Consider the following 26,276-nt stretch of genomic DNA (forward strand, 5'->3'; position numbering starts at 1 on the left):
GAAGGACAGAACATAGAGATACGTTTTGAAATTTGCGCCATAGCATAAAACACCATAAATGTTGTGTTTTTTTTTTTTGCCCAATGCATTTCAGAATGTGAGCACTTCCACTTACTGTTGACGTCGAGGCGTGCAGTGCTGGAGACAATGCCAGCATCATTCTTGGCTGACACAGTGTACCAGCCAGCATCCTCCTTCATGGCTGGTTGGATGATCATGCACAGGTAACCACAGTTGTCCTGGTGCATACTGGCAAAATACACATCGGCGCAGGTTAAAGGAGAGTGAACAGTCTCACAAAAGCTCTCACAAAAGCACACCAACAGTAATGCTTAGATAATGGCAGTAGAGCTTTTATGGTAGCTAACCAACAGATTCCAAAATAGCATTTGTAAAACATTCTCAGCCTTTGTTTTAAGTTGTCTGGAGCACCAGTTTGGTGGACTAAAAAGTGGTTGAACAGTAAATCCTAGAAAAGTGTATTAAATTGACCTGTGGTTATCTACACGTTTTTGCTGCTCAATATATGAGTCCTTTGATGCAAATCTGGCAATGAGAGGCAAGATTGAGCAGCTTGGGCATGTGTGGAGGAGAGATGCTGGGTATATTGGGAGAAGGATGCTGAATATGGAGCTGCCAAGGAAGAGGAAAAGAAGGCCAAAGAGGAGGTTTATGGATGTGGTGAGGGAAGACATGCAGGTGGCTGGTGTTACAGGAAGATGCAGAAGACAGGAAGAAATGGAAATGGATGATCCGCTGTGGTGACCCCTTACGGGAGCAGCCAAAAGTAGTAGTAGTAGTAGTAGTAGTAGTAGTAGTAGTAGTAGTGTGTGTGTGTGTGTGTGTGTGTGTGTGTGTGTGTGTGTGTGTGTGTGTATATAATAAGAGCCTCTACCTGATCCTGTCTGTATTGTGAGTTAAGGACTCGTTCTCCCTCTTCCAGAAGATTTGTGGGGAGGGCACCCCGGTCACACGACACTCCAGACGCACTGGATAACCCTCTGCTACGCTCGTGTTCTGCAGCTTCTCGATGAATGTGGGGGCCTTGTGCATCTCTTTAGCTGGGGAAAGAGTGTTAACTACGTCATGTACCTTGTGCATGTGCATGTTATTCTACCCATCCATTATCCAAACACTTATCCTGCTCTCAGGGTCGTGGGGATGCTGGAGCCTATCCCAGCAGTCATTGGGCGGCAGATGTGCATGTTATTGTTACACTTTAATATTTTAATCGATTACACACTTCTTTATATGTTGTATATTTACCTGCAACAATAAGTTCCAGGTTAAAGGAGTTCTGCCCTGCACGGTTGCTGGCAATGCAGGTGTAGATGCCTGCATCACGGCTGGAGACGGGTTCGATGACCAGCGAGTGAACGCCATTTTCCCTCACCAGCATCTTATGGGCGGAGTCAGGACGGATGGTCTGTCCATTGAGCTGCCAGATCAGGTCAGGTGTAGGCAAGCCGCTCACCTACAGGTGGCAAAACACAGTCTATGGAGAAACCAGCTGAGTGTATGAATGCTTACTCAAACAGTTAAAGATGCTTTCCGTTTGTGCAGTCAACGCTTGTTTTTTTTGTGCAAAAAGCACATTAGCATCAGTATATCAGCCGCAGTCTGTGACTGTGTGTATTTGTTGGCAGCCCTAAAACACTAGTGTTTGGTTAATGTGTCTGTGTTGTGTTTGTCTGGAGGAGTCTGCTTGCTGGCATGTTTTCTCATGGGAAGAGACTGCCCTGTGAAGGGACCCGTCTCTCTTTTCAGCACCCACAGCATGCCAGGGAATTTTATACCTGCCCCTCCCTTTCTCAGGTGTGTGTCCATGGGAGCCCACTTGTGTGTGTGTGTATGGGTTAGTGTATTGTATGCCATGCATCTCAATGTATTTGTATTATGTGTAAGTGAGCAGTTAACTGTTAATTGATATGTTTTCAAACATCGGCTATGGAGAGCAGACTGAGTGGCGATAAGCAATTTTGGAACGTAGCTCCGCGGCCCCAACCCATTTCCTGCAGTCGAGACATTTTTGGCATGGAAAGTTTGGAAAGCCGCAAACGATTTAGAAATAAATATTGTCTATAAATATCATTGACATTAAGAGCTCCAAGACACTGCAGAGACCCCCCCTTTTTATTTATTTAAATTTCTGACAAGCATTAAAACAGACTTTTTATGGTGTGTGAATTCTGGGTATGGTACTGCTTTGTTTTATGACTGATTTGTAGCAGCCATCAGACAGTCTAACCACTGCAGGCTGCAAGGAGGTGCACTAAGGAGAGGAAAAGGAATAATGGGAGAGAATGAGGAAGAACGGAAGAAGGAAGGGTTTGGAAGGGGAGATAATTACAGAAAGACTGATCCTGTTTAATCCAGGAAAAATGATACCAGTGTGTCCTCCTCGCCTGCCCTGAGCCATTCATAATGTGGTGAAGCCATGAAACACATAGTCTCCACTTGTTTTTATCTTCTAAAGAAACTGGAATGCATGGGAAGGAAAAGAGTTTCTTGGGCAGCACTGACAGACCCTACCGGAAATCAATACAGGCCCTGGATTAAAGGGTGGATCGGAAATGGGTTTTTTCCAATGCTGTGATTATCGTATCCATTCTGGCAAGACAGCTTTTCTGTCACGTCACGTTCCAGTCAATTTAAACCCTCTCGTGTATCAAAAGGTTGTTGAGGCTGAAATGTGATGCTTAAATCAAACCAGAAACACTATAACGTGAGAGCGTTGGCTATTAGATAAGGAGTTGTCATCTCTCAACAAAAAGGGCCTTCATAATAGATTATTCTGTGAAGGTTACCATTAACTTTGCTGCTAACAAATATGAAGTCGTTTCTCAGGACAAGAATAATTAACTAACTGCATGAATTTTACCAGTGGATAAAGTTATACATCAATGGCATAAGTAAACTTTATTAAAACAAGATTATGTTTTCCTTTAAAAGATGAAAGTAATTTGTAAAGTGCATCTGTTTCCAACGGAAATAGAATACATTTTATACAAAATTGTATAATTCTCTATCAAGTTTCCTAAGGAAAATGTTTGCCATTTTCGTTTAGTCTTGAACTCAACCACCAGAGGGCAATGTGATCATCTTCCCTCCTCCTTTGCTGCAGTGTAGTCCTGTGTGCGCGCGCGCGCGCGCACACACACACAGGTAGGGAGTAGGGTATATGGGTTGGGGGTTGGCTGGTAAGGCTTGTTCATTATGTTACCCTGTGTCTTACTCTGTTGCCCTTTCCATCATGTGCCTATTTGCTTTTGAATCTCTAGATGGGTCTTTATTTATGGTTGTCCAGAAAAAAACAAAAAACAAAAATTAGTAAAGCTCATGTCTCTACCTTACAGTCCATCCTGCAGAGGCGGCCTTCCTGGACAATGAGGTCACCAGGTGCCTGCAGGAAGTGGGGGCGGAAGTGACGCTCCTGTATGTTGTCATTCTCATCCCCACTGTCTCTAGACCTGGACCTTGGCCTGAGAGAGAAAGAGAGAGAGAGCGAGAGGAATGCATAAGATAAAAAATGAACAGCCGGTTTAAAATTAATCTGCAGGAATGAAGTGTTTATGCCCCCTTCGCTGGTTTTGATAGCATTGGAAGGGTATATATACCAGGAAACTAGAAAGTAAAACCTTTATTTATAAGGAACACCACTGAATTCCAGTTCAGATGTTATCTTTGATTCCCCTGTCTCTGTCATCATGCCACTAGCACTGTCTCGGTCTGGTACTCCTCCTTGACCCCCCCCCCCCAATCAGCTCACGACCTTATGTGTTCCCATCATTATGCTCTATTACAACAATGACATCACCGCCCCTTTGTCCCTCAAGTGTAAATACACTTCAGGTATGGTTGCGTGACTGCAAGAAGCAAGGCGGAGGACAAAGGGAAGACAGAGAGAACCACTGACTGAAACCATGAATCGCCTCTCTTCACTTGGATTGTGCATGAACCCTTAGCAGATTTGGGAGTGTACATCTGGATAAGGGTTCTAAATGGGTTATTGCTTGCTATGTTTTGAGGTGTGTATATCATTGCACAACACGCAGTGTCTATAATGTGGGTGTGGTGCAGTGTAATGAGCATAGAGTGTCATTAGACCAATTAAAAACACAGAGCAAACGGGTGTTCCCTAACATCAATACTGAGTTTTTCATCTCCGAAAGACAGCAATACAAAAGACTGGTGTGATTCAGTGTACAGCAAACATTTAAACGGAGAAGTTGTCTACAGCCGGTCTTTGCCCATTGTTTATTTTAAATGTAAAAAGATTAGTTCATTTTGCATTACAGTAACATATCTGATCAGATTTTAGTGTGTACATGCCAGGGAGCACAGAAGTCATTCAAACGATGAACATAATGCAAGTTCGTTTGTAAGGTGATGGCTAAAGGTTGTGAATAACTGAAAGCTTGTTTTTGTTTTTGTGTTTCCTCTTGCGACACATTCTCCGTTCGGTCACTGCGGTTTTACCTGCGAATGTGTCCAGGTGTTGAACGCTGGCTACGCCCTCGCTGGTTGACTGCCTGAACCATCATCCTGCCAGTGCAGCTCACCCTCCCCTGTGACAGAGAGAGAGAAAAGAGAAAAGAGAAAAGAAGGGGAGAAGGAGCATATGAGGTGCTGACACGCCACTACATCACGACCAGAAGTCAAACTGGGAGGAGGAAATAGAAAGTGAGTGTTAGTCATTCCAATCCCATTGGAAAACCTGTAGTGCGTGAACTTTCAACCCTTGTGAAGATTACTCATTTCCTGTCTCATTCAACACCCTTCTCCTCTTTCGGCTGGTGCCCATTATAATGACACCGGTTTTCTCTAATGAGCGCTGAAATTTTGGACTGGCAGCCAAAGTAGCAGTTTCTACTCTGTGTGTGTGTGTGTGTGTGTGTGTGTGTGTGTGTGTGTGTGTGTGTGTGTGTGTGTGTGCGTGCGTGCGTGCGTGCGCAGGCACACGTGTTCTCGCACATACAAAATATTCTTTATTGTCACAAACTGCGGGTTGTGTGCTGCCCCAGAGATTGAGGCCCATCATCTTCTTACCACAGGGTTGCTTGCCATGATGGTGTAGTTGCCATCATCATCCAATGAGGCCGCAGCAGTGTGAAGAGAGCAGGTCCCATCAGCGTCTCTGCTGATCCTGTAGTGTTCACTCCTCTTGGAGATCTGCTTGCCGTCTTTAAACCAGTAGACCTGGACAAGACAGACGACCCAACTGTAATTTTTGCATCATAACCTGGTACGTGTTTCATTAGATTTTCTCACACACACATATTTTGTGCTCAATTTTTGACTAAATTAGCCAAAGATGTGCAATTTCAGACTTTTTTCAACAGTTCATTTATTAATCTGTAGTATGTATGCTATCAGCACTAAAAAAAAAACTGATTGTCTACAAAATGTTAGTTAGATAGCATTGAGAACAAAACCAAAGTACAAAATCTTAAAAGAGAGTTGCTGGAGTCCTGACTTTCTACCCTATCTTCTATCTCTATGCCTTTCTTCCCTCTCATCTGTTCATCCGGGGGTCTGTCATCGCCCATTCATTACAGGGGCCTGGAGAGCCGGGGTTAGGCAGCCAGCCCAGCACCAGAGGAGCCAAAGTCCTCTGGACGAATGGAGGTTGTACGACGGACAGACCTCACCCTTATCGCAACACTTCTTCCAAGTATTTCCCCCTTCTATCACCAACATCACAAGTCAGCAGCTCCCAATCAAAACAGCAAAGCCCTCATAAAAATGCCACACACAACACCACGTAAATCTGTTTAAGTTGGACTGATACTGAAGCACTGATATTTTCTAACATCACTTGTTCCTTTAATCGTAATGCATTTTGCACTGTCTCTCTCTGTTGGAAAAAGTAATAAAGGTTGAATTTAGTTTTTTTTCTATTTTTCTCATTTTAAAAGCACTACCCCCAGTTCTGCTTCTCTCAGCCAATCATTTTTCTGATACTCATGATGTCATCAGATCCATTCATTTACATACAGCCTAACAGATCAAATCATCAAACGATGAAATCCCCCTACCCTTACTACCAAACCTTGTTCACACTTGTCATTCAAAGGTCAGCTCATGAATATTAATGAGGTCTAGACCACTTGCTGCTTGAGTGTTTGAGACAGTTGAACAGTTATGACAAAAGAGTAGATAAATGCTTGGATAAAGGGAAATCTGACTGCTGATTTTCCCCCGACTTTTAGGAAACAGTAATTTATTAATGTAAAATTAACAAACGCTACATGCGCATCATCACTTCAGTAATAGTGGCGTAGAAAAAGAATATCTCGGCCTACTCTACGTTCTATTAGCCAGGGTGGGCTGCACGCCTTCCGTGTCATGTTTAACCTCTCACCTTGGGCTTTGGTTCTCCATTGACCTTGCAGGAGAAGGTGACTGGCATGCCCTCAAAGACCTTGTAGTGTTTGAGCTTCTGGCCAAAGGAAGGTGCCGCTCCCTGGCCAGATTCGTCGTCGTGCTGCACATCGTCATCTGACTCCTCTACCGGGGAGCGCTCCAGACGAAACTCAATCTCACTGATCAGGCGCTGCTCAAAGCTAGACACTTTGTATTCCTAGAGAGTAGAGACAAAAAGAAATGTGCAGAGAGAGAGAGAGAGGAAAGCTAGGGTTAATAATGGACTCTGATCACTCGTAGCTCGGCTGATCAACAGCTTAAATCCATTTGAAAAGCACGAGGACAAGGGAAGCACATTCTAAAGCGTGCAATGTCTCAGTCACAAGTTTACACATTTCTATATTCATTAAATCACTCGTGAGAAATCTCCAGTATAAACTAGTGTTGCGATGTATTGATACATAATGTACCAACAAAAACCCTGACCCTCAGAATCTGAATTTCCAAGCACCCGTTGGTCTGTCTTTATTTCCATCCAAAGTACCAACTTTCTCCCAATTCCATATTTTTCTCTGCCCAGATCTGCCACGCCTCCCTCCCATCATCCTCATCAATCTCTCATCATTACAGTTCTGCTGAGGCAAAGGGAACATCTGGAGAGCAGAATAGTCTGATGACACATCACATGGATAATGACAGGCCTAAGACACAGCTGCAAAAGCAGCACATTTATTCTTTTCAGCTCACTAATCTACTTACACCATCAGCAATCCTACAAGTATGTGCCCTGTCCTGGTCTACCCAGCCCCTACCCTACTGAGGTGGGTGTTACAGCCTAGTCCCACTCCACTGTAAAACTATCTGTCAAATAAATGGTTTCAAGACCATTCCTTGTGACTTCTGACGGCAGGCGTAAAAATGTATTTCCAGACACATCATGTCGGAGGCGGCGCAGCAGTGCAGCATGCACTCCTGTGGTGGCAGTGCTGGCACGAAGTGAGACGTGCTTGTGAAAAGTAATAAAACAGATGCACCTCACAGTTCTTGTGAATATGAAATATGTTCACAGTTTGAGCAAATTGACATTTGTGCTGCAGTCAACTTCATGCATCAATATCTAAATAAAATCAGACATTCAAATGTTTCAGATGTTTTGTAACATCAAAAATTTAATTACGGAGGCCAACCTATGACATGCTTGACTGATATCTTCTTCGTTTTTTTTTGGACCCCCCCCGTTTCATCTGGCCAATTACCCCACTCTTCCGAGCCATCCCGGTCGCTGCTCCACCCCCTCTGCCAATCCAGGGAGGGCTGCAGACTACCACATGCCTCCTCCGATACATGTGGAGTCGCCAGCCGCTTATTTTCACCTGAGAGTGAAGCGTTTCACCAGGGGGACGTAGCGCGTGGGAGGATCACGCTATTCCCCCAGTTCCCCCTCCCCCCTGAACAGGCGCCCCGACCGACCAGAGGAGGCACTAGTGCAGCGACCAGGACACATACCCACTTCCGGCTTCCCACGCACAGACACGGCCAATTGTAGAGACACCCAACCAAGCCGGAGACAACACGGGGATTCGAACCGGGATCCCTGTGTTGGTAGGCAATGGAATAGACCGCTCTTCTTATTCACAGGCACACATAATGCACAATGAATGTTCTACCCTTTTCTAACCAAATTCAGACCGTTGTCTGTTGTGCAGTTGTTGGACTCTCCTAGGTTACCAATGGATATGGAGCCACAGTAAGGACAAAGATGAATGAACTCCTTATCGCTGCTATCGGTTTGCTATTCGCTCCTTATCAGGTCATTCCCAGGCCTGAGCCGGTTAAAGTTAAAGTGAACACATCTCATATTTTAGTGTGACTTAATGTGTTGGCTTACACATAGTGAGTGACCACACACACAGTGAGTGAATGGGAAAATAACTGAAGGAAAGAAAAAGAAAAAGAGAGAGAAAGAAAACACAAGTATGAGGTTTGAGTAACCTTTTGGGGGACAGATTCTCTGTCAGATGACTGGTCATCCTGTTAGGAGATAGAAGAACAGACGTATTGCCCATGTGTTATGGTGTAATTTTGTCATTTGATGTCCATTGACTTACCGTGAATGAAATAGATGAGAGGAAGAGCGATATGGAGAGAGTGTGTTTGTGTGCATATTTGTGTATTTGTAAACAATCCTACTTGCTTTTAAAACAGAAAAATTGACAGCGCATGCCAGATACAGTATCATCAGCTCTGTAAGAAAATACTTTCCGTACATTTCTCTTACACTGCGTTGGCATTGATGCATTCAGGGCCATATTCCCATGCCATGCAGAGCTGCAGACTGTCAGCCAGTCAGAGTTGTCAGATTTCATGTCAACAGACAGCATAACACAGAAGCAGCCCAGTGGACCCGAACATCATCACTTAGTGTAGTAGATGCTGGTTTCTTGTGGTTTGCAGTAGCGCTGGGCATTACTTAACTGACAATGCTGTGTTGCGTGGTGATGAGTAATCGAGTTTTAAAAAGTATTCAGTCCGTTCGCGGTATGCAACCAGTATTGTATGGAAGTGTCTCTCACTGGCACCCTTGCAGCGCTGGCTAGCAGCTCCAAGGGGGACCAAATAGCGACATAGGACTTCAAAGTGTGTTGCTTCACAGCACGTATGTAACAACACGGTGGTTTCTGCCAGTGTTCATAAACAGAGCTTTTTATGGAGGGCTGCGGAGCACTTTGCCGTGTTTATACTCTGCTTTCATAACACGCTCTTCAAAAAACTATTTCCCAGAAAGAATGGAAAAGTGCACTGGCTTTTTCAGCTGTACATGAGAGGAAAAACTAGAGGCCATAAAATTGGAATGACGGTCGCACAGCAGCAAAATCGGTGACAAGACATTGGTAGCTAAAAACAACAGACATGGCTTCTGTTCCAGGGGTGTACAGAACATGCAGCGCTGGAGCATATTTGTGTCAAAAGCATAAAACATTGCTGGTTTGGGCATCCTGGCCATGCCTGCTCAACTTCATATTAGTGAGTTATACGTGCGTGTGTGTGTGTGTGTGTGTGTGTGTGTGTGTGTGTATGCGCGCGCGCTCCTGTTGCTGGTATCCTACCAAAGACCCAAGCGTACCTGCGTGACCAGCTCCTCCTCTGTGTCCTGTGTGTTTAAGACTGTGGCAGCGTTGTCAGCCCCCAGCAGTCTGCGAGCCATCTTCTCCTCATAGGTTAACCTCTGGAAGCAGGGATTAATGGGTCAGTGGGGGTTAGTGTGTGAGTCGCAGCACACACAAGTTTACACAGCATCAATCAATTAAGTATCTAAGCCTTGCACTGATTAGCATCATTTGTAAAAAAAATTTAAAAAAATTCAAATTTCAATTACAGTTCATGAGGAGTGCGATTTAGTTTTGTTTCATGGGATAGTTCGTTGACTTGTTGGGCCACATGTTAATTAGTGTTAATGACCAGCACAATCTTCCTCCCATTACCTAGAAAAAGTCATTTCCTTCATATTGAATACACCGGAAACACACAAAAGCATGCATGATCTCACACACACACACACACACACACACACACACACACACACACACACACACACACGCACACTGCACACTTACCTGCTGGCCATTGCTTAAACGCTCCTCTTTGAAGCGCAGCTTTCTCTCCAGGTCCTGGATGACGGCGTCCTTGGATCCCTGGATGTCTGAGTCAGAGGCCATGCGAGGGGATCTGGTGACTGAGGACTTCCTGGGGAATGCTCTAAGGGATTGGGACAAGACAACAACAACATTCCTTAGGATAAGAATGCGGACCCTGAAGTCCATGACACAGACTATTTCCTTAACACGTCACAACCCTTCTTCCCTCTCTTTCTCGCTGAAGTCCCCCCCCCCCCATCAATGCTTATCTGGACTTCAGCATTCCACACAGCGTCTTTTTATCTCGCTCCACTCATAACTGAATGCCAGGGTGAGGGGGGATAGCAGGGGTAAGTGAGGGATGGCCAAAACCAACCGGCAGAGAGGAGGAATGTCCATAGAGGTTGGGGTGCCAACTAGCACGGGGATTTTAATTTTCTTCGGAACATCTGTCAGAAAACAACTACAGCCTTGATCACGTACACAACAGCTCATCTCTCTTGGCTAGCTACACAAGTTTCAGCTATGGTTAGATGAAGGGAGTGTTCTGAGAGGCTGCCTATCTCAAAACGGAAATGATGAGACCAGATTGGCGGGATCTATTGATAGGTACATCGCACTAACAACATCTAATTGTTTATCTGACTGACAGACCTGTTAGTGCTTTCAAGAAGTCATACTGCATTTTTTGCCATGTGGGGGGCTAAGAGTGTTGCACCTTGTGTGTGTCTGTTCATGCATGTGTATTTACAAGGCCTTTTTGGTGCGCTCTTTCCTATAAACATGTTGTATAAGAATGTAAACGTGTCATCATTTCTCCAGCAGAAGACACCCAGCCTCTAGTCTCCAGCTGCAGCTGCCAGCAGACCTGTCTGCAACGAGGAAGGGGGCCTGCATCTCCACACGCCTGACACACTAACTCACTCCTTGAGTTAAATATATATATATACGTATATATGTATGGATAGATTAATGTTATTAAATCCCGTGTAAAGTCTACAGTACTTAGCGCCATAAGAGGCACCTGTTGAGGTTGTCTGTGATCGAGGGTTACTTACATTGTCCCATTGCCTTTGGGAAGGCCCAGAGCATTGACCGTCGGGCTGCTGGGAGTGGAGGGTGTGGAAGGCAACACGGAGGACAGGAAGCTGGATGCTGGAGATGGAGGGACAGAACTGAAGGGCGAGGAGGTGTTTGAGTAAGCTGGAGACATGGTGGGGCCCGAGAACACAGGGGGAGGGGGAGGGGGTGGGGGAGGAGGGAAGTCTTGGGCATTGGCTGATGGAGAGGGCAGGTTACTGGAGCTGAGGAAGGGTGGAGGAGGAGGAGGGAAGGAAGGAGAGGTGGGAGACTCTATGCTGCTGGCCTTGCTGAAAGGCGGCAGGGTGACCCTGCTGAAGGGTTTGTGTGAGGTGGGGGGAGAGAGAGGGGAGGACAGGCTGGAGCCTGATGAGCCTGATGACTGGGTGACATAGCTCCCCACAGGGCTGCCCCGCCCAGGGGTCTGGGCAGCAATAAACTGCTTAGGACGGGCATAGTTGAAGGTGCTGGTCTGCATAGTTGCGCTGCTCTCTAGCTCCTGGAAAGAGGGAGGAGGGGGAAGAGGAGGAGAGGGTGGAGCGGGTGGAGGTACTTCCTGGGCTGGCTGTGGTTGTTGTGTGGGGGGTGGGACTTCCTGCCCTTGCTGATCCTGTTGCTGTTGCCAGTTGGCTGCTTCCTGCTGCTCCAACAAAATCTGTTCCTGCAGCTGCTTCAGCTGGGCAGCGTTCCTGCAAGGAAGATGACCCACACAGATCAGTGACTGTTATCTGTCCTCAGAAATCACATATAATATTCACATCATACATATGGTACTGCTCTGAACTACATATGGCTCTGAATGGAACTGGGCCAAAGCTGAATCACACTTGTCTTCCAGATCTTAGCAGGGGTACCACACTGGGAGATCACAAGACCACAGCAGTCAAACCACACTAATTCACAGACCTTTCACTGAATCCATATTAGATTGACTATTGGGTCAGAGGAGCACCCCAGAGAGCAGTTCTTGGGTACCCTCCTCTCCTCCACCAATCAGTACATAACATATACAAACCCCACCAACGCTCAACATCCTCTCACCCCACTGTACTGCTGCGGGGGGGGGGGGGGATAGCTCTGCTACAAAGTAACAGACACATTGTAAAAATGTTAAGAAAGTGTGCGCCTGTCTTCAATCTGAGCATGACACAATGGCCTGTTCTCTGTCCAACTGTTGTCTGAGTAGAGCTGGCAGACGTGTCGGACAGCAGATGGGAGTACGATTGTTGAAGACATAAAAAGCCAATCAGGGCCATTGGAGCATCCCGGTTATATGGAAAGAAAGTTCTACTTTAGCTGATGCATCTAACAAGATTTTTTTTCTTTTTATCTGTAAAACCACACAGAGTATGAGGATGACATCAGCACAACGTTGATGAATGAGGGGGTCTCTGACAGGAATTACAGAGAGAGATTTCCTCTGAAGTTTTCTCTCTGTTGGAGCCAGTCAGGGCTTGGGGTAGAGTGTTCAGAAGAGACTGAACTGAGTCTAGCTCAGCAGCCCTACGAAGTGGTATTTTTGCAAGTGTGTGTGTGCGCTCGCGTGCATGCATGTGTATGCGTGTGTTCTGGAAAGGAAACCACAGCACCAGGAGCAGGGACTGATAGGCTATCAGCCTCAAGCCTTTAACAAAGACTTGTTAAAAGACCAGTCTGTCGACGCCATATCAAAATATGACACAAAAAAACAACAACAACAAAAAAAGCGGAGGCAGCAGACTGGATTAAAACCGAAGTTCTGCTCATGCCCTCTTGTCTTACAAATGCCTCCCTTTGTGGACTACGATCTGATCCAGGATGGAGATGGATCTCAGATAGGTTGTTTTATTAATCAGTAATTTGGGGAAAGTTAACCACTGAACTGAAGTGTGGTTCGCAGTGTTAGCATTATACTGTGTTGAAACAACAACACAACCAACACAACACAGTGCATCATTTTGCTAGGGATGGGTCCTGAGGATTAGTTAGTGTGGCAGTCCACTCTGCCTCCCACTTTAGTGATTACTTCACTTGTCACATCAGAATGCTGGGAGGTGTTTAAAGAAGTCTTAATCTGGAAACCAGTGGACAGCGGTGTACTTTTAGGTACTATCGTAGAGTAAGGCCTCGTGAGTTGTTGGGAATGTTCGAGATGCGCTGTAAACCTTTGGACTTTTCCAGTCGCTGGTAATGCCCATGTGGATGGGAGACTGATGAGTTCCCCTCAGGCAGCCTGTGCAGAATATACATCCCAGCCATGTGTGTTGTCAGGAGACCACTAGGGCTAAATTCACTTGAATCAAATGGTTTCCAGATGTTGAATAATCAGCAGAGGGTTTCTCTACTATTTTTCATCTACGAGAATTTAAAGGAACGCCTCTCCTTTGTCCCCCACCCGCCTCTATGGACAGTAACAGCGAGTGAACATTTGACAAAACCGATGGTCCTTGCTTTAGTGAGACAGATCCATCACACGAGCCAACAACAATATGACTGAGCAGCCTTTCCTAGTCAGTTATTTTCTGCCACGTTCGTCACCTGACCCCCTCCCGAGGAGCCTCGCCTTTCACATTGGCTCACTCTCATCTGTCACAACTTTGGTGACCTCTAATAACATGTCCTTGCCGAATTCATCCCATCACATGAAAAAAAACAGCTCCAATCTATCTTATTTGTTTTTTAACACATACTTTTTCTTTACATTCCCATAAGGTCTCCTACTCGAGCTTTGACCGAAAGAGTGCTTTTACAAGAATAGTTGGCAGCTCCTGAGGCTTGCAGCCCTCCAAAGCAGTTTGATTCCTTTTTTGGCTTTGTTTTCAGCGTGTCAGGCAGAAGCACCCTGCCCCCCTGCTCATGCAGAGGGGGAACATACTTAATTTCCTCAGTGCTTTGTCTCCCTCACTCACTCTCTCTCTCTCTCTCTCTCTCTCTCTCTCTCTCTCTCTCTCTCTCTCTCTCTCTCTCTCTCTCTCTCTCTCTCTCTCTCTCTCTCTCTCCATCTTGATCAGTCTCTCTGTCTCTCCCCCTCTGTCTTGCTCTGTCTCTCCCCCTCTGTCTTGCTCTGTTTCTCTCTCCCTCTCCCTCTGTCTCTCTCTTCTCTCCCTCTATCTCTGTCTCTCTCCCTGTCTCACTTTGTCTCTCTCTCTTCCTCTGTTTGTCTCTCTCCCTCTGTCTTGCTCTGTCTCTCTCTCACTCTCTCTCCGCCTGTCTCTTTCTCTCTCTCCCTTTGTCTCACTCTCTTCCCGTCTCTCTCTCCCTCTGCCTTGCTCTGTCTCTCTCTCCCTCTCTCTCCCTCTGTCTCGCTCTCTCCCTCTGCCTCCCTCTGCCTCTCTCTCCCTCTGTCTTGCTCTCTCTCTCTCCCCCTCTGTCTCGCTGTGTCCCTCTGTCTCGCTCTCGCTCTCGCTCTCTCTCCCTCTGTCTCACTCTCTCTCTCCCTCTGCCTTGCTCTGTCTCTCTCTCCCTCTCTCGCCGTGTCTCTCTCTCTCTCTCGCTCTGCAGCATACTTACACTGCCTCAGTGTGAAAGAACTTGGAGACCTTTAAAGAAACCATTGCCTGCGTGCCTGTCTCTTTAATACCATTCTAATGGCTCCTTGCCTACATAAAGAGTATCACATTGTATAAAGCTGGCTAAATTTATCTTAAAAGGTGTGTTAGTTGTTTTTTTTTCTTTCGCCTCTCTCTGGAATTCGCCTTAGTATGTGTATGAGCCGGAGGTAGTGTGGATGTTAGCCAGCTGTAACTGACATCATCCCTTTGCCTTAAAAGGTGTGCATATTTTTCTATATAAAGTTCCACTTCCAAACAATCACTTTCTTTCACTATAAAGCCACACGACTCTGCAGCCCCCCTCTCTTTCCCTGTCTCTCCTCACAGATCCTTCACTCCCCAGTCAAGAAGTCACCGATGACTGGCCTCGAGCTAAAGAACGCTGCACTCAATAAAATTACAATTATTTGAGATTATATTTTAATCAGACTAGGATTATGCTGTTTGGGATATCTATTTGGGACTGCGAGTTAAAACACTAGGATCAGGTCAGTCAGCAGTTTTATAGCCCTCTTAATAAGGCTGATCGATACATCGTTTCAGCATCCACGCACCAATGTACGTATGTGCAATAGTCACATTGCAAAGGATCTAGTACAAGGCAAAGTGATGGGCCAATCAGTCACATTATGCTGAAACCTTTTCACTGCTTGATAGCAGATGAAAACTAGCAAGGTTTGCATTTTCCATGACTAATCTTATAGAAAAACTGTCTAACCCATCAAATGCAAAACAAAATGTTGTCTGATTTAATAATTTCTTTGTTACATATGTTTTGCTTACTCAGCCAATGACCAATCACATTTTCCTCATTAAGGACAGTGACATGAAGCTTTCTGTATTATCCTGAATCCTCTCTAGACACCAACCCTCCTTCACCCATCCCCACAAGCCCTTTTCTTTAAGGGTACTCAAACTGCTTAACAAACACTGTTGATCGTGGACTAGCCTGGACTGACGGGGGGGAGTATCAACTGAATGCAATGGTGCTGTGTTGAGTCAACCAGAGTATTGAACTTATTTCACCCCAATCATGAGTAGAGTCATACATTTTTTTCAGATGGAGCAATTGAAGTTGAACGCTGTGGTATCTGGCGAAATTGTGTAACTCCTGTTTTTCTTTAATATCGCAATACGTATGGCACAAAAAAAAGCAAGAAAATATTGCCGTGTCAGTGTTTTCCAATATCGTTCAGCCCCACCAATTAAAAGATCTGCATGCAATGTAGGACGCTGCCCTCTGGACTCTGTGACCCAGCTGTTGGGCAGCCTCCAACACCGAGCGTACAGTGCAGGATGAAGCTGGCATAACACACAGACTGTCTTGTGCTCATGTTCCCGGGGATGTCTCTGTGCTGGGTGTAGGCCTTATCAAATGCAACAAATCACCGCGACTCCCTCGAAAGCCTGACCTGTGCTTGATGCAACGATACAGCAATGTGTTGTGCAAATGGCTGAAGAGGCAGAAGCTTCATCTGCAAAAATAACGGGCCTCATTTCTGTGTTTTTACGTCTCCCGCCTTTCTCTATTTCCTTCTCCCTGTGGTGGAGCAGGGATGACTTGAAAGGGAGCCGTTCGCCTGTCGCCATGCAAACAGCCCTGTGTTTTGCTGTTCGGTCCTGAGCCAAGCAGCCCACAGAACTCAGTTCGGTTTCAGCGAGAGAAAACGCTCCGGTTTGTCATTCCAACTGTAACACTAGTCTCAGGTCTCGCTCGCTCGCTCTCTCTCTCTCTCTCTCTCTCTCTCTCTCTCTCTCTCTCTCTCTCTCTCTCTCTCTCTCTCTCTCTCTCTCTCTCTCTCTCTCTCTCTCTCTCTCTCTCTCTCTCTCTCTCTCTCTCTCTCTCTCTCTCTCTCTCTCTCTCTCTCTCTCATTTCCTCTCTCTCCTGCCAATTGGTGGTATAAATAGACAGAGCAGTTATGTACTTTTTCTTCTTTCTGATCTTGAAAAAATACGTTTTACTCTTGGACTGGCTTCTGTCTGTTTCGTTTTCTAAATGGGATAGACGTGAGAGGAGGACCCACAGGGGGGGGGGCAGCTAATTAAAAGTGAATGGGTTTACAACCATCGAAATCACAGATGGCAGAAAATGATGAGGAATGTGCTGCAACTTCATCTTCCCAGATCTGATGCAGAAGCATGATCACCACCAGTGAACTTAATGGGGTTGGAAATAACTTTACAGCTGAACTTGAACTGTCTTTTGAAGCTCGATGTTGTAACAGTCGACCCAATTGCCCCAGATCCTGCCAGCAACAGTGGCACCAATCCCTCCAATCCAATCTGACAGCCATAATCAAAGAGGACTTTAATCTACATGCATAATGGCCATGTTTACCCATTACAGCGTGTTTTGGCTCCCTGAACAATGACAACAATTAATCTGGGTCCAGAGGACCATCTTGTTCGGTCTGCAGCTGCTTGAACGCAGCAAAACAGGTTAAAGCTATTTTATTGGACTCTGCCAGGACCAATGACAGGAAGCAATTGAGGGAAGACAGGAAGTTGTTGAGTGTAAATATCCTGTAATGAGGGGGTTCCTTCAGTAAACAACAACATGACAACAGGAGAACTTCTTACAGTAACCATTGCTGTGACTGTGTTTCCACTTAAAAGTCTACAGGTCTTCCCAAAGAGAGAAAAAGAGGGAGAGCAAACATCTAATACAAGCCATCTGCTGGCCTGGGCAACGAGTACAATTCAGAGAAGCATGCGGCCCACGGGAAAGAGAAAAACAGAGGGCTGCGCCTACTTCCAGGCTATACAGCCTTGTATGTTTGTATCAGACAGTATAACCATGTTTGCACAAGTAGTAAAAGCTTGACCCTGCCAAGTGCGAGAGATTGATAGCAATTCATACCCAGACAAGTCAAATGAAACTCCAGTATCACATCTTTAAAACAAACAGTGCCTCTGCCACCAGTGTGGAAACCTGCCTGAGGTACTTGCAAAACCACATGGTGCTGGACCCTGACCGTGCCCTCGTACGGGGCTTTATCACACCAGGACTATAAGCCGAACTCACATATGGGAGAGCAGGCAAAACACACCTGATTCCCACATACCCACCACCATCACCACACGGCCAAACTCACCCACTCACAGACACACAAGTGTAAGGTGTGGACTGTTTTGCGATGATTACACACACCTGATTTGCTGTTGCCTCAAACGTATGAAACACTGAGCACTGCATCATCTCTACAATGCATCATGCCGAACTTGTCTGATGCCTCTGAGTGGGTACAGACTATCACCCCCGACATACTGACGGAGCTGACACGTGAAACCAGTACACTGACACCCTATGACTAGGTGGTCTGTTGTTGAAGGAGGTTAGCGTTTACATGAAAAGTGTATGATTGGCAGACAGAAGGGAAACTGGCTGCCTGAGATATCTGAAGAGAAGAGTGAGAGGTGAAACCAGTCCTTTTTGGTGTGTGTCTGTGTGTGTGTGTGTGTGTGAGAGAGAGAGAGAGAGAGAGAGAGAGAGAGAGAGAGAGAGAGAGAGAGAGGTTGTAAGGGAGGGGGTGAGTTAATGGTTTACTGGATTCAAAATGAAAACACAAGATACCATCACACAGTGCGGAGTGTTTACAACTGACAACGGCATGAGATTAAAAAAGGAGATTGAGCTTTCATAGCTTTCATCAACAAGTATGCACACAAACATGGAAGGCTGCATTTATAAACACACACGCGCGCACACACACACACACACACACACACACACACACACACACACACACACACACACACACACATAAATGTACTCCCACGCACGTAATAGCACTTAGTGATCACAGCACTGTGTAAATACTGTTTGTAGGATAAACTTCATAGCCTTGGTGGGGGGTTGGGGTGGGGGTGGGGGGGTATGTGGGCCACCATCTAGAATAACGTCAAAACCTAATCAACAAACTGAAGGGAAGCCCTTAAAACAGGTGCATGTATTCGACAGCGCTGCACACCCAGAATCAGAGGCACCATATCCACATGATCTGGAAAGCTGGGCTGATTTCTGTCCAGATGTCGTCAGATCTCGGTTGTTGACACGGCGCCACGGACACACGCTGAGCCGACCTGCATCATCAGCTGACTCGCAGAAGGATGTTTCTGGCACGAACTCTTTTTTCTTTCGTCCTTCGTCTGTCTCGCTCCCTCTCTCTCTCTCTCTCTCCTCATCCCCTCCCTCTGTCTCCCTCAAACACTGACACGCACAAACACAACAAATTACTTTACTGACGCCCGCGTTTGACTCAGAACCCTTTCACAAGGCAGAGCAGAGGCGCTCGAGGAGCCCTTCCAAGTTTCCAAAAAAAAAAAAAAAAAAACCCTCAACATAATCCCACAGGGCAGCCAACCCTCCGAAACTCGGGCGCTGCACTGGCAAAAGCAGCATCCTGACACGATGAGCAGAGAACAAAAGATATTCAGCACGCCAAGCACACATAAAGCTTTTGGATGCTTTGTCCGCAACTTCCATTCATGCAGACCTTCACTGTCGGCTGACGTGTTTTCCCCTCTCCGTCTTTGATCTCCAGACATCTTTCACTTATTTTCAATCTCTACATGTCTCTCCCCCCTCTCTCCCTTCTGGGCACCCCCAACCCCCCCTCTTCCTTCTCTCTGGGTCTAATTGCACACAAGCCACATAAAACAGAACCAGACCCCCCCTCCCCCCGGTTCTTTAAAGGCACTGCAATGGAGCGTTTGTCTTATTCCAACCAGACCGACAGTTCACAGCTACACACCAATCACCCACTTTCTCTCTGCCCCACTTCTTTTTCCATTCAACATAATGTGCTCCCTGCTCAATGAAAGCTCCTCTATCCGGGGTGGTGTTTCATTTCACACAGTGGTGTAGTGGGGTAAAGGGAGCACCCCTCCATCAGTGAACCCTGCTTTTTCTTTACCCCCCCCTCGGCCCGGTGAGACGGAGAGTGTTTTTCTCTCTCCAGCTGGAATGCTGAGGACATTCTTCTCCAGACTGGAGTGGGAATGACATCGCCATCAAATGGGATTAGCAGCAGGAGTGGAATGGGGAGAGGAGGAGGAGGAGGAGGAGGAGGAGGAGAGCCGAAGAAAGAAAGGGAGGCAGAGAGAGTGCATAGCTCTGAAACAGGAGAACTCAGTCACTGAAAGAGTTACAGCCCAGCATGCCCCAAGCCCTTCTCACCTAACAGACTCTATTGTGCTTACTAATCCGTTTGACTCAACCGAGGAACACTGCAAACAAGCTGGCCTCGCATAAACACAACTGGCTCTGCATCGCAGACCCAACGCCGGTGCCCGGCACAGCAAACTTCAAACGCAACGACTTTGCTGCATCCACTCACACTGCTGGCGCTCCTCTCTGAGTCCCAGACCAGGCGATTCTCTCCTCAGCCAGTTCACATGCAGCCTCCTCCTCCTCCTCCTCCTCCTCCTCAGTATGGACTAACTGCCCTCCTCCCCGAGCCCCCGGCAAATGAATGGCTATCTCCCTCTGCCTCTCCGAGTTCCACTAAACCACACATTCATTTTGAAAACACATGCTTGAAACATTAACAGGCTGAGTGGCAAACAGCGCAGAAAATAAAAACAAAAAAAAGTTCTAATTTTCACTGTCATTTGTCTTCTCCTTCTTTCTACACCCTCATTCAAATCAGCCATTTCATTTTATTGTATTTGAAATGACAAAGTGATTTTAAAGCTGCGGTTTTGTCTGTTTTCAATTCAAACAAAAGATGAATGTGTAATTTCTTATTGATTCAATGAGCCAATTTGGTAATAACTTTTTCTAGTCTCTCTCTCTCTCTCTCTCCTCTTGCTCTCTCATTCTCTCGATAAAAGCATCGTTGGCATGGTCTAATCTTTATTCTGTTCCCATCACTCTCTGTCCTGGAGCATCATCTCTCGGCTGAAGTCTGGTTCCGGTTAGTTTAATCAGCTTGTTTAGTGTGTACAGAGTGTAAAGGTGAGAGTTTTAACCTTCAGTGTGTTGTAGTCTAGACGTGCAGCAGCTCAGAGTTTTCCCTGCAGGAAAGTGAAGTGTGTGTTGCAGTGCCGGGCAGCCAAGGTATGAGCAGCATATATAGAGCAGTGAGCAGCCAGACGGTGACAGACGCAGCCCCCCTCTCTCCCTCTCTCCCTCCCTCTCTCTCTCTCTCTCTCTCTCTCTCTCTCTCTCTCTCTCTCTCTCTCGTCTCTCTCTCTCTCTCTCATCTCTCTCTCTCCTCCTCTCTCCTCATCTCTCTCTCTCCTCTCTCTCTCTCTCTCTCTCCTCTCTCTCTCTCTCTCTCTCTCTCTCTCTCTCTGCATGAGTCAGTCTGAGTGTCTGAACTTCTCCTCTTCACAATAAAAGGCTCCCAGCTTGCCCCTAAATCATCCCTTTCATATTAAGAGCTCCAACACAGACGGCATTTGCTGCTCCCTGTCTAAAGTCAGCCACCCAAAATAACAACCACTCACCGCTGCAGGAGTCATGTTAAAAGGTGACATAGAAAAAGAGAGTGAGGATGAGAGAGATGGATCGCAGAAAACAGAGACACCCATTATCTCATTATATTTATCTTCCTACTGTGCTTCATTTGCTTTACCTATCCCTAGTTTTCATTGTAATTCTGGAAAGGACATATTTCACTTAAATGGCAAGGACTGCCCCAAAAGAGCGAACAATTTCAGCTGTTTCAGATGATAACGGCAATACTGGAAGAGAAATAAAATCCACCCTCTGTGTACTCTTCATGGCCTCACGGAAACATTATCTGCCCTTGACATGTTTGCAGGGCAGAGGCACTATTATCAACATGTCAGCCACATGGAAAATGTAGAATAATGGTTGTCAGAGTTTTGTGTTAACACTTACAGTGCAGTGCCTTCGGAAACATTTGACAGATGGACACAACGCCCCCAAAGCCGTGGTATGGATAAACAATCCCACCCTGCAGGTCCGGTTTCATTCGGCAAAATATGTGCCTTTCGCAATTAACAGGATTTCTCCTCTATTATTTTGTGGGCTGAGATACACACTTTTTGGGCATTAGTCCTTTCTATTTTTGGTTTGGGACGTCTCTATTTTTAGATGGGCTCTGTATTTTCCAGAACTCCTCCGCACTGCTTCTGTCTCTCAGGTCTCTCAGGGGTGATGAGTCACAGTGATAGAGTCTTTCACCCACTATCCGTGTGACTAGGTGGGTGCTGTGTGTGTATGTGTATTGGTGGGAGTGAAGATCAATTTGGGGCGGCAGGGGTCTTGTCTGACTGGAGATAGCAGTTATCTCCCACATCTCTCATGTGTTGAGTCATTTCACTCCCTGTTCTGTCAGCCAGCGAGCCTCCCCTGCTCTCACAACCAGATTCGGCGACAACAGTGACGACACTGTCATGACCGCAGAGTATGTATACATTATGCTGTTAGGTCACACAAGCCCTATAATAAACATCCCTCCGTCTGCCAGTGGGAGCTGTGTTGTCATTTAAAAAAAAACTTTCGGATGCAAGGATGTGGGTCTGACCGAGAGTGTTTCTTTTAATTTCACATCCTCTCTCTACCACACACGTGCTCACAAACACCACCATCTCACACCAGGTCAGGGATTTGGACTGCCATTCTAATTGCAGGTTGATTGACTTCGTCCTCAACCAATGTGACTCCCTAAGCATGTGTGCGTGTGCGTGTGTGTGTGCATGTTATTACTTATGTATCTGTTCATATGCGTGGCCTTTTTCTGTCTAACATACCACAGCTTTCGCTCCTGGGAAACACAGTCTGCTCTCTAAGAGTGGATCACTGAGGCCTCTTAGTTTCCATGCTGTCAACTCCCAAGCATACACCCGACTCTCTTGCTCTCTTCATCTCCCTGTCCGACCCCCCCCCCTCCCCGTCTCTCTCTGTCTCTCTCTCTTTTCTTCCCCCTCGCTTTCTTCCAACCCCCTCTTATGTTCTGAAGGTCAGCACCAAGAAACCCTCTTCCTTATTTGGAAAGCTGCTCCATTCCATTCAGGTCACTTCAGCCCCGCCGTCCAATCCAGTGGTGCGTCTGTCTGATGTCTCAGCCAATCCTGTGTCTCCGATGTCCTTTTAAGGACTGCCCATCTCTGACTCTGGAGGTTGATGTGGAATTATCTGCTTTCCTGTTCTCTACAGCTCCCTTGTCTCGCTTGACTTCATTTTCTTTTCTTTTTTCTTTTTGCTCTTCCTCTTGCAGACTCTTGCTTTTTTTGCCGGCGATCAATTTTCCCTCTCGATTCGCGTTCACGGAGGCAAACGTAACAACTGCTAAAGAGAACCGATCGACCTGCAACCGATTATGTTTACCTCCGCATTCCGTCCACTTCATTAGACATTCGGTAACGACAAACCGCAGCACAAGCGTGTAGCTCGGTAGGCCTGCCATATGTGGTTGTTTAACATGCATGTTTCCTGCTTTCTATAAAACCACACGTAACACCTCTACAAGAAAGTGATTGTTAATACACCATTAGAGAGTTCATGAGTTGCACCTCATAAACACAAACACACTGCTGAGAGGAAGCTCTGAGTCACAGCGCAGATATGTGACAAAACCTGGCAGCCAGAGCTCCCTGCTCAGCTCGCCATACAGCTTCAAGACGCTTCCCTGAACATAGCTTAGACGTCCACAGATGCAGGTCTACATGGAGCACGGCCATTACAGGGAGAGAGAATCCAGGTCATGGGGTCCCACATACAGTCAGGGGAAACTTGGAACGAGATAACGACACAAACAGGGATGGTTACATATCGGCTACTGTACCAGACAAGCTAGTAAAGACACTTCTGCGAGTAGAGGTATGGCAGTGATGTGGCTGGTTGGCAAGATTTGTTTTCTGGCCTCCAGTTTATTCCAATTATCTGCTGATCATTTATTAAAAAAAAAAACTCAAAGAGGGTTAGAGAGGTTTGAAGCTACTGTCGCTATTATTCAATTTCTTGGTATGACAATTATGCCACCGTAAAGGGATTGAAAAGTACAGGGGTCAATCCACATTCATTACATAACACATTCAATGTAGAGGCCTTCAAAGCTGTGTGACTCAGAAAAATATACACAAGACTCATTCTGTTTGGGACATGTACGTGTGTGTGTGTGTGTGTGTGTGTGTGTGTGTGTGTGTGTGTGTGTGTGTGTGTGTGTGTGTGTGTGTGTGTGTGTGTGTGTGTGTGTGTGTTTGACTCAAAGAGAGAGAAGAGTGTGGAGGGGGCTTGAACAGGAGGCGCATGAGTGTGTGTATTATGGATTCAGGAATGGGCGTTCCCGGATGCCATGGGTGTTGAGGCAACACATGTTGGGTCATGACCCCACACCCTGCCACTTTCTGGCAGCATTTTAACACATAATGGTAACCTCTGATCTATAGCCCCGGGAAGCTAATTGTTGTACGCTGTGTGCAATGTGGTTTTCTTAAAGCCCAAACCTTTCCACTTCCACCCTAGACACACATACAGACATAGTTTGACCTCAAAATTTCCCGCCCAGGGATAATTGTACTTCAGTCACACCTCATTCAAATTTAAAAAACCGTTTACGGCCGAGTGCAGAAGTTGCTCACTGAAGCTAGCATTACTGTGCTCTGAATGGAAAATCCCACATACATATACTGTCGTGCATGAACTAATGCACACAAACACACACACACACAAGCTGGATCTGTGGGAGGATTCCCAAAAAAAAGCAGTGAGTTGTGAGAGATTGTATAACCTTTACTATGGGGCCGTGATGGAGGGATAGTCTATTTCCTCTGCACTACCACCCTGCACCGGCCAAGTGATGATGACATTATCACAGCCTATCTTTCAACAAATCCGTAGCCAGCAAACAATTTAGTGTAACCTAAACCTGAATCATTGTTGGCCCCCTGGGCCGACACAAGCTCAGTTTTTGCAAAAGACCATGTTATGTACAAATGCAACAGTGAGGCTCTGTCAAGTGATGATTTGTGCCTGTTTTTCGAGATCCGTAATCTTGCACTATCTTGAGTAAGCATAAAGGAAAAGCTCAATCAAAACACCGGCAGAGTCGCTGCCAGTGAGACGTCGACTCAATACACATAAGAAGCATTTTCAGAAATACGTGCAAGAGAACAATTTCAACTGTCAGAGTTGATTCCCGGTCTTATGAAACAGAGATTAAGCGATGGAATGGTTGGAGGATAATTGTTGCTTGGTGTCTGACGCCCACCCAGAGATTATCTCAGCCTATAATAAAATGTTTTACCCCTATTATCACGACCCATAGCATGGTGGTCACACCTTGATATATTTCACTCAGTTGACATGTACATGTACGTGCAATGGTTAGTCCTACAGTACGTGGTTTTGGATCTGGATGAATGAGTTTTCTTGAAATTGTAAAAAAAAAAAATGCATGCATTTCTAAGATTTTTTATATTCATAATAGTGTCTTTATGTTTAAAAATATTTTGTTACATTTCTTTGATGCATGCATGTTGTCAATGGACCTATATTTTACCATTGCTATGGAAAATCCTGTTTTAGGAACTGAGATACCGTAGGAATTTCTGGATTGTAAATATATGTAAACATACAAGCACATGCAAAAAGCACAGCGTTTTTCCTCCATTGCTGGCAAAGATATGTGAGAATGCCTTGAAAATGCAAACAGATCCTGTGAAATGTCACACCCAACAAGCACGTACATTTATCAATACAGGGTAGCTGACACTGGACACTACAGCCACTAACACCTCATCCATCATTAAACACACACAAACACGAGGATGTGCGTGTGTGTGCACACACACGGGCACACTATAGGATTTATAAGTTCCAGGTGTTGTCCAAGTCCAAATGATATGGCTTCACAAACAGTCACGTGTTCAGCAAAACCACTTCTGAGCACTGAACAAGAAGCTCATACTAAATCAGGGGACATATTTTTTTATCCAAAACGGCAGTGACCTAACGCTGACGTGCTAGATCTCGGCCAGCTGAAGTATACGGCCTGTTTCACAGCACAGTTTCAGTCCCAAATCCTTTCACATCTTCATTCAGAGCGGGTCGAGAAATCTGATTCTTTGAAATCCTACCAAACCCTCTTTCACAGACCGATGGCCATGACCCTCAAATAGCACACGGTAAGGCCAGATGTTTCAATATATTTAGAAAGCACACCTGCTTAAAGCAATATTTCACTGCAGCGTCGTACTTTCTACCTTACCGTATCTGTGTTGCTCATGGTTACCTGCCAAAACATGAACTTTTGTTTTTCTCATGTTTGTCTAAAGATCACACCTCCATCACATCTACCAGCTCAAACAACTTATCTAAAGGACACTAAAGGACTGTCGGCTGTGGCTGTGGTGTCACACAGTGGATGAAATGTAATTGTGAAAAACAAATGAACAGAGCACCAGAAATGACAACCCCCCCTTTTTTTCCCCCAACTGTATCCAGCCAATTACTACACTCTTCCGAGCCGTCCCAGTCGCTGCTCCACCCCTTCTGGTGATCCGGGGAGGGCTGCAGACTACCACATGACTCCTCCGATACATGTGGAGTCGCCAGCCACTTCTTGTCACCCGACAGTGAGAAGTTTCACCAGGGGGACATATTGCATGGGAGGATCATGCTATTCCCCCCAGTTCCCCCTCCCCCCTGAACCGGCACCCCAACCGACCAGAAGAGTGACCAGGACACAG

The 26,276-nt window shown here is 46.0% G+C and overlaps 1 protein-coding gene across 1 annotated transcript in view; it reads right to left on the reverse strand.

Annotated features, from left to right (window-relative positions):
• Nucleotides 1–26,276, reverse strand: part of palld (palladin, cytoskeletal associated protein) — a 143,044-nt gene that overhangs the window by 2,076 nt on the left and 114,692 nt on the right. Inside the window, exons 11-20 of the mRNA XM_056278031.1 lie at nucleotides 11,060–11,770; nucleotides 9,981–10,122; nucleotides 9,491–9,592; nucleotides 6,365–6,583; nucleotides 5,050–5,199; nucleotides 4,480–4,568; nucleotides 3,350–3,482; nucleotides 1,267–1,474; nucleotides 896–1,061; nucleotides 116–249 (exon numbers count right to left, since the gene is read on the reverse strand). Coding sequence (XP_056134006.1) covers nucleotides 116–249; nucleotides 896–1,061; nucleotides 1,267–1,474; nucleotides 3,350–3,482; nucleotides 4,480–4,568; nucleotides 5,050–5,199; nucleotides 6,365–6,583; nucleotides 9,491–9,592; nucleotides 9,981–10,122; nucleotides 11,060–11,770 — 2,054 coding nt within the window. The remainder of the gene's footprint in view (nucleotides 1–115; nucleotides 250–895; nucleotides 1,062–1,266; nucleotides 1,475–3,349; nucleotides 3,483–4,479; nucleotides 4,569–5,049; nucleotides 5,200–6,364; nucleotides 6,584–9,490; nucleotides 9,593–9,980; nucleotides 10,123–11,059; nucleotides 11,771–26,276) is intronic.

This window comes from Lampris incognitus, chromosome 3 (assembly GCF_029633865.1).
Source record: "Lampris incognitus isolate fLamInc1 chromosome 3, fLamInc1.hap2, whole genome shotgun sequence".
NCBI lineage: Eukaryota > Metazoa > Chordata > Actinopteri > Lampriformes > Lampridae > Lampris > Lampris incognitus.